Source organism: Primulina huaijiensis, chromosome 10 (assembly GCF_012295235.1).
Source record: "Primulina huaijiensis isolate GDHJ02 chromosome 10, ASM1229523v2, whole genome shotgun sequence".
NCBI classification, from domain to species: domain Eukaryota; kingdom Viridiplantae; phylum Streptophyta; class Magnoliopsida; order Lamiales; family Gesneriaceae; genus Primulina; species Primulina huaijiensis.
In genome coordinates this window covers 18128282-18137202 of record NC_133315.1, presented here as the reverse complement: position 1 = coordinate 18137202, position 8921 = coordinate 18128282, and the positions used below count along the sequence as shown (strand labels likewise).

General features: G+C 30.3%; 1 protein-coding gene across 3 annotated transcripts; it reads right to left on the bottom strand.

Annotated features, from left to right (window-relative positions):
* Window positions 1-451: 451 nt before the first annotated feature.
* Window positions 452-8294, bottom strand: LOC140986210 (RNA demethylase ALKBH9B-like). Of its 3 annotated transcripts, XR_012176905.1 has the most exons (8): window positions 7959-8294; window positions 6411-6727; window positions 5984-6332; window positions 2093-2178; window positions 1692-2002; window positions 1522-1593; window positions 1039-1444; window positions 452-655 (listed from the first exon to the last, which is right to left on the bottom strand). XR_012176905.1 is itself a non-coding variant. In XM_073454281.1 (6 exons), the coding sequence occupies exons 1-6, from the start codon at window positions 8101-8103 to the stop codon at window positions 1183-1185; spliced, it is 1620 nt and encodes a 539-aa protein (XP_073310382.1). In that variant the 5' UTR covers window positions 8104-8294; the 3' UTR covers window positions 452-1182. The 3 variants fall into 3 exon arrangements, 1 of the variants encoding a protein (XP_073310382.1); XR_012176904.1 differs by having other exon boundaries at window positions 5984-6727; XM_073454281.1 differs by having other exon boundaries at window positions 452-1444; window positions 5984-6727.
* Between the last annotated feature and the right edge of the window lie 627 nt (window positions 8295-8921).

The window sequence follows — 8921 nt, the reverse complement described above, 5'->3', positions numbered from 1 at the left end:
AAAAAAAAAAAAAAAAAAAAAAAGGTGTTGCATAAGGTATAATCGCAACCACATTACCACCAAGAGTCCCCTCCTTGAGACGACTTTTAAGATTATTTCCCATTGGAAAGAAAAAAAAGGAAAAAATTCAAATCGTATGTCAACCATAAAAAGGGAATAAATCGGATATTGACAGAGAGGAGGGTTCTAGTATTTTCTTAAAAAAATTATAACTCAGATGGTCATACTAAATTTAACATTCAAAATTTCAAAGTTCAACGCGTACTCAATTTGAAAAACCAAGCACGTGAGCATATCCATCTTAAGTGACATGAAATATAAATAACAATTTCAAAAACAAAAATTGATAACAAATATCAATGCACCATAACCTCAAACCAAAACCTAATATGAGATTTAACAAATAGGACCATTCAATTTGGTCAGCTTCGGTCATAAAAAAAGAGGCAAATAGCACAAGAAATCAACTTAAATAAGTAGGATGTTCCATCAATCTTGTTTTGAATACCCAAAAAGAAAAAAAAAACAATATAATGTACAAGTGAGGCCTAATGTTGAATCCAGGTGTAGAAATGAAGAAAATAGTTTCTTGTATTTTCCCTCAGAAAACATTCGATGGCGACCAACAGGAATCCTGTTTTCTGGTAATCATTTTCTGCAAATTTGATAAGTTCAAGTTCAACCAAGCTGACAATACACGAAGGACTAGTAAATCAAAGCTTTTCTAATCGGAAAAGAAGATAAAAAAATATATCACATGAATCTATCAAAACAAAGAAGCAAGCCACTGAAGTGTGGATCAAAGGAAGCAAACAGGATAGTCATCCTCCAAATTCTCAGAGTTTTTTTCAATTAAATGACATTGCCCCCAACCCACACACCACCCCCCGCGAGATCCACTGCTGAAATCGATGACACTAATATGAACTTCCCCAAATCATTTTCAACACTAAACCACACACTTGAAGTTAAAAAACAAGCACAACTCATATGGCTGCGACTATATGCCAAGCAAAACAGTGATGACCAAAGTGATACCTGATGATCCCTCGAGTGGATAACCAGCATATTCGGTACAAGTGTATGCAAACTGCCTCTCTTTTTTTAACCAAAAAAAATGATAGAAGTCACACTTGTTAGAGTTTAATAATAATATTCGCTTTCATCAATTGTCCACATCACTCAAAATCTTCGCCTACTGACTGGACCATGTTGGATTTGACCTGAATGACGAGCTTCCGGATGTACACTATTCGATCCCTTTCCTCTGTCTATTTGCTCTCTTCCGCCAGATGACTTACTCAAAGAACTTCTGGATCTTGAACTATATTTCCTTGATTTATCAACTTCATCTGGCAGCGGTTGCAGCCCTTGCAGATCAGTTTCAGGGACATAACCGGCAGGCCGTTTAGATATATCCATTTTCCTAAAGGTAATTGATATCCTACCAGAAGAACAAATAAGATTAAGAATGAATGGAAAAGCGTGATAGAAGGAAAAAAATATGTTCAAAGATGGTACCTTTTCGTGGGAACTGCAGGCACACAGTGTTTAGCCACATCAGCCCCATTTCCGTTGAGAACAAGAACAGATCTAGAGAGGTTTAAAACACCGGATCAGTTTAGGACAAAACCAAACAATATTGTTTATATAAGATAAAGACTTACCATTTATATAAAATAAAGACTTACCCGACTGGTAGGGGAATAGAAAATGAACCAGCAAACTCACCAGGACCAACTATTTTCAAGTTTGATCCGAATATTATTTCACACTCACTGAGAAACGACACAGTACAAAATGGTCTCACAAAATCATGATTATCAATATGAGGTGGTATACAGTCCCCCTCTTGATAAATATTGACGATACAGCTGTCAGGAACACAAGATGGAGGTAGGACATGCCACCTAACAAGCCTTTTTATCATAACCTTGAATAGCTGAGGTAAAGGATCTACAATTTCATTCCTGAGGATACCGGGTGGATTACCAACTTTATCCTGTCACCAGCAGAGTTAAATTGAGGACTGATAAAGTCAGTCGCATGTGAAAACAAAAAAATTCTACAGCCAAAGTAACAAGAAACTTACGGTGGCATAATTATAACAGCAACCAAATTGGAGTGTTACACGTCCCTTTCCCCTCATCCACTTTCGAGGCTCAGAATAGGTGCGATCTAAACATAGAAAGGAGAAAGCAGTACAAATTCGTTATAACTTTGAAAATATTGCAAATAACTCCACTAAAAGTAAGAGAATAGCAATTTTAAGTGCGGAATTGCAACTTTTACGTTACAACTTAATACAAGCGTCCTAATCAATAAGATCCATGTAGTACTTTAACAATTGAACAAATTTTATTGACTAAGCCAACATAAGACAGGAAGAAGAAATTTTAACGATACCCTTTGGTTCAAATTGTGCCATCCCCCTCCTGTCCATATTTATTATCCTCTTTGATGGTGATGACAACAACGTTTACATCACCAACGTTTAAGAAAATATATTATCAAATTCCATGTCACAATACTAGCCAAAAACAATTGATAAGACTCTTATACCATTTAGCACTTTTACTTTCAATAGCAAAAAACTAGGTTAGACTCATCGTAGATAGAAAGCATCAGATATAATATGGAAAACTCCATCGACGAAATAAAAAAAAAAAATGAGACAGTAAAAGAATAGAAAAAACAGGTTATTAATGATAAACATAATCTGAATTAAGTGAATAAACTCATAGAGTTGGTTCAAAAAATTCAGTTTCAGCCATTAAAAAACGCTCCCTTTTTTGCTCATAACAACCAAGTAGGTTATAAATAGGCCTGTCTTTATTTTTACCTAGGTTTGTCTTTGATTTTTACCATGAAGTTTGGTATAGGTGCATGGTTTTTGTAATACCGAGTCATTCCAATATTTATCATCTCTATAACCAAATGTGAACAAATATTTTATATTTAGTTTACAGCTTTGAAGAGCAACAGAATCGATTTCATCTCGGTAGCATTTTTGTATAATGCCAAACCGAACAAAGGCTTCATATGAAATGAAAAATGAAATAAAAATAAATTATCACACGGAATTGCAAATACAAATTTCAGCAATCCGAATTCGCCATTTTGAGCTTCTCGATTACATCCTTCCATTGAGGAAGTTCGAACAAAGGCTTCATAAGAAACGATAAATGAAATAAAAAGAAATTATTACATGGAATTGCAAATACAAATTTCAGCACTCCAAATTCGCCATTTTTAGCCCTCTCAATTACGCATCCTTCCATCTAAGGGTGTTCACGTATGATTTGGTTCGGTATTCTATAAAAGTTCGAACAAAGGCTTCATATGATATGAAAAAGGCAATATAAAAAAATATATAACATGGAATTGCAGATACAAATTTCAACAATCCAAATTCACTATTTTGAACCCTCTCAATTATATCCTTCCGTCTAGGGGCTTTCAAGTATAGCTTGGTTCGATTTTTATAAAAGTCCGAATAAAGGCTTCGTATGAAATGAAAAATTAAATAAAAGAAATTACAACATGGAATTACAAATACAAATTTCAGCAATCCAAATTCGCCATTTTGGGCCCTCTCAATTACATCCTTCCATGTAGGGGTGTTCAAGTATGGTTTGGTTCGATTTTTATAAAAGTACGGACAAAGGCTTCATATGAAATGAGAAACGGGATAAAAAGAAATTATCACATGGAATAGCAAACACAAATTTCAGCAATCCAAATTTTCCATTTTGAGTTGAAAGTGTTCAAGTACACTTTGGTTGGTTTTTCACAAAAGTTCGAACAAAGGCTTCATACGAAATGAAAAATGAAATAGAAAGAAATCATCACATGGAATTGAAATAAAAATTTCAGCAATCCAAATTCACCGTTTTGAGCCCTCTCGATTACATGCCTCCATCTAGGGGTGTTCAAGTTTGGTTTAGTTCGTTTTTATAAAGTTAAATGCAAAGATTATCAATTTTTTATTGAATAACAAACGAGCCAAACCATGATTTAATAATAACCAAAATAAACTAAGATTTTGATTTGACTCGATTCGGATGATCGAATATTCTATTTCTAAATATTTTCAAATTAGATATTTTAGCTATTGATCAACATAATTTAAAATGTCTAATCTAACTATTATAAATATACGGATATCGATATATACAAAGATCTAACTATTGTAAATATACGAATATCGATTTATAAAAAAATCTAACATGCTTAATAATAAATTGTAAAGCATTATAAGTTTAACATAAAAAATATAAATCTTCAAAATCGGTTACTTTATTTTCGAAAAAAAACTCCACCATTATCCATTGTACACATACCATATAAATATTTATTTAAAAAGAATAAAGTGAAATCAATATATAGATTTAAGAAAGTGATAGAATTTTTCCTCAAAAAAAAAAAAGAAAAAAAGAAAATGAAAATTCAATTACAATCATTTTCGTTTTTACGTGCCATGTATTTCTCTTATTTTTTATAATCAATCAAATAAATAAGTAAATAACATATCATCTGTTGCAAAAAATTAAATTCAGCTTATTTATGGAAATGGTAAAAAAATTTTAAAATTAAAAATTATATGATATTAATGGCTTGGTTTGGTTTTATTGTGATTTTTTGTTCATCTAAACATTGAATGAAACAAATTTTTCGATTTGGTTGATTATAAAAACCGACCCAAACCATGATTAATCAAAAACTATTAAAACGATGTGGCTTGGTTCGATTTATCAGTTTCTGAACACAGCTACTTACATCATCCACTAGTTTCAGCCATACAAGGAATATGCAGTTTGGCCAGATTAGAGCATGGCATAGGCATGTAGTCAGAATTTTTTTTGATGAATTTTGGAAGTAATATTATCATTAGATTTGATGGTGTCATAGTAAAAGAGTGACAATATTTCTCCCCAAGATTTTAGAAGGTAGGGCAAAGATTATGGCGGGAGAACACAAAAACATCGTAACGACAAAAGAACAAGAAGTCATCAAGATTATAAAAAATGCCTTTAATCTAAATGCAAAACTCAACATATAATTTTTTGTGCCGGTAGATTCCGGGCAAGTTAGCTGGATAAGTTCAATAAACCTGGATTGGTTTAATCTAGAGTAGGATAGTGATGCTACAGGTCAGGACCAAGATTTTGCTACAATACAATATTTGAAAGAATTTATTACCTTACCTTAAAAGCATTACAGGATACGATCCAGGTAGTTTTACCTTTTAGATTGTGAGATTAATCTAGATCCTGACACTGATGAGTATGACTAAGGTGCCTATATTTTCATAACTCACGAGCTAAATTGCAAGTTTGTGAAAACCAAGCAATCCGTGTTTCACCAAAGATAATTCATCCAATTCTTTGCATATAGAAACATAATTAAGTCCGCGGGACTAGACTGATTTTTCCTGATGGCCAAAATCAATAGACAAACTATATGTACTAAAATTTCTGATTATCATATAGAGCTAGGATTTCAAGAGACCTAAAGCTTTGGCGGCAGAATAACGAAGGACCATGCAGCATCAAAACGAGGGTCACATAATTGACTGTGGCCACACCTCTAATCTCTTCTCAAAGGACAACAAACAAATATCAATAATACCATAAAAAAACAAAAAATGGAAAAGACCATTTACTCTCAGGCGCAAACAAACATACAAAATCAGAAAAGAAGACATAAAATTGGTCAAACTCAGCAAGTTAGCCACTCTACCCGACAAAAATAACTTCAAACTTTATGTAGCTTAAACAGCTATTCAGACTAAGAGATCCATAAAATTTAGACTGATAAAAAAATTCCTTTTTTATCCAGACAAACTGAAGTCTTTAAACCAAACCAGCCATAAAAACCACCAGCCAATAAAAAAAACCACAAGGATGAAGGATACGAAACATATACTATTTTACATCACCAAACTTCTAAAATGTTGATGAACTATATGTCAAAAACTCACCTTTCAGCTGATCATTCCTTCCCATCTCCTGAAGCTGTTCAACGTACCTAACAATCCGTGTCTGTTCTGCAGTACTGAAGACACCAGTATGTAACTCCAGCCCATCTAGTATATTAACTAATCTCCCATCGACCCTTTCCAGACATATGAAATCCTTCTTCCTCTTCACACTGCCGAAACGAATGCACTCTCTCTGATCCCTTGACAATTCCACCTTTGGTTTTGGGTCCTTCGGTGATGTTCCATCCCCTCTAAATTCATTGGCAATGACAAACTTATTAATCTGTTTATCCTCTCCGTCTTCCTCAAGCTCATCTTCCTGAGCCATATCAGCCCAAGACTTCTTCACCTGGGAGCTTCGAGCCACATCATCCCAAGACTTTTTCATTCCAGGGCTTTGAGCCACATCAGCCCAAGACTTCTTCACCTGGGAGCTTCGAGCCACATCATCCCAAGACTTTTTCATCCCAGGGCTTTGAGCCACATCAGCCCAAGACTTCTTCACTGGAGTGCTCGTAAGAGGTGCTGACTGGATAAAGTCATTAGTCGATGACTCTTCCACTGCATGTTCTGACAACCCATCTGCCTCATCTTTCCAACTGCCCAATGAAAATGTTTCTGCGCAATCATTATCATCCATGCTATCTTTCCTACTTCCAGTGGAATGAGTACTACAATTATCCTGATATTCCATGCACTGATGATTATCCACAATAACAGGAATTGAAACAGTGACATTAGCTCCTGTTCGCAAGAGTTCAAAATGATCAGATAATGCATTCATTGCACGCATTTGATCCGATAATTCAAAAATAGTAAATGAATACAAGTGGATAAACAGAACAATGAACAAAACTAATTAATGAAAGCACATTATAAATGAACAAATCAAACTGTGAAGGGGAATTAAGCAATGACAGGATCATCGGATANAAAAAAAAAAAAAAAAAAAAAAAAAAAAAAAAAAAAAAAAAAAAAAAAAAAAAAAAAAAAAAAAAAAAAAAAAAAAAAAAAAAAAAAAAAAAAAAAAAAAAAAAAAAAAAAAAAAAAAAAAAAAAAAAAAAAAAAAAAAAAAAAAAAAAAAAAAAAAAAAAAAAAAAAAAAAAAAAAAAAAAAAAAAAAAAAAAAAAAAAAAAAAAAAAAAAAAAAAAAAAAAAAAAAAAAAAAAAAAAAAAAAAAAAAAAAAAAAAAAAAAAAAAAAAAAAAAAAAAAAAAAAAAAAAAAAAAAAAAAAAAAAAAAAAAAAAAAAAAAAAAAAAAAAAAAAAAAAAAAAAAAAAAAAAAAAAAAAAAAAAAAAAAAAAAAAAAAAAAAAAAAAAAAAAAAAAAAAAAAAAAAAAAAAAAAAAAAAAAAAAAAAAAAAAAAAAAAAAAAAAAAAAAAAAAAAAAAAAAAAAAAAAAAAAAAAAAAAAAAAAAAAAAAAAAAAAAAAAAAAAAAAAAAAAAAAAAAAAAAAAAAAAAAAAAAAAAAAAAAAAAAAAAAAAAAAAAAAAAAAAAAAAAAAAAAAAAAAAAAAAAAAAAAAAAAAAAAAAAAAAAAAAAAAAAAAAAAAAAAAAAAAAAAAAAAAAAAAAAAAAAAAAAAAAAAAAAAAAAAAAAAAAAAAAAAAAAAAAAAAAAAAAAAAAAAAAAAAAAAAAAAAAAAAAAAAAAAAAAAAAAAAAAAAAAAAAAAAAAAAAAAAAAAAAAAAAAAAAAAAAAAAAAAAAAAAAAAAAAAAAAAAAAAAAAAAAAAAAAAAAAAAAAAAACCACCCACAAAAAAAAATGTAAGAAACTTTGATTCCCCAAAAGGGTCGCATCAAACATCTTGGGTCGCATCAAACATCTTCCAATTCCATTAGTTGCGACCCAAAAAAAACTTCAACTCGCACGATTAAAGACAAAATTGACGCTGTAATTCAGTAAACAGGAAGAGAAAATTAAAACTAAAACGCGCATATACCCCATAAGTTGGAAGATTGCATAAACAGAGAATGCAAACCTGAATCGAGAGATCGGATGCGATCGGAAAGCGTTAGCGAGCACGTCTTGCAGAGGCCCGGGGACAGAAAAGGCAGCCAATTGGACAAGAATTCAGCGGCAATTCGGAGTTCTTCAGCGTTGTATTTAAGCAGAAATCCGTCCATCTCCGTACCCGTCGATGAAAAGCGAATAAATCAGGTCGGAGAAAAATCTGAATACGATGAAAAAGTCGAGATGGACTTTGTTTGAAATCCGATTTTTTGTAGATTTTCACGCTGAGATTTAAATACATACGAGTCTACGACGGAGTCTTGCAAGGAAAAGGAAAATCTCCCACTTAAATTCGACTTTATGGATTCTGCATATAGATTTACTTCTATATATAACATAATATAATGAATAAAATAATTTTTTTTAAAATTTATAATGTTCTATTTTTATTTTAAATTTTTGTAGATTGAAATAAATATATGTTATGTTAAATTTAAACATAAAATATAATTTTAAGTGAATTAATTTTTTGATAAAATATGATTATATTGGAAACATTTTTCTCATCAAATATTAAATTCGAGTTTAAGATTCGAGTTTTTTCGTTTCATTATATTTAAAATTTCAAAAAAATATAGGTACTATAGATATGATTATTTTAAAAAGAAAATTATGTTTTTTAAAAACCAGAAATAGTTATTATAAGTATTTTACACTTGGCAGTATAGTATAACATATAGACTTTATTTATTGGTACTAATCAATCTAATAATTCGAATAAAATTTAAAAATATGATTTAATTGTCTTAATAAATTAGTTATTGATTTATTCAACATAGAAATTTTTTTATCACAATCAAACAAACAAAAAATTATTTTGAAAAGTTTTGTTTTCATTATATTCCGATTTTGTTGTCTAATTATCATGAGTACGTCGGTTTGATTTGTGAAAATGTATTCTATTGATTAACATTTGGATCGATAGATTTTT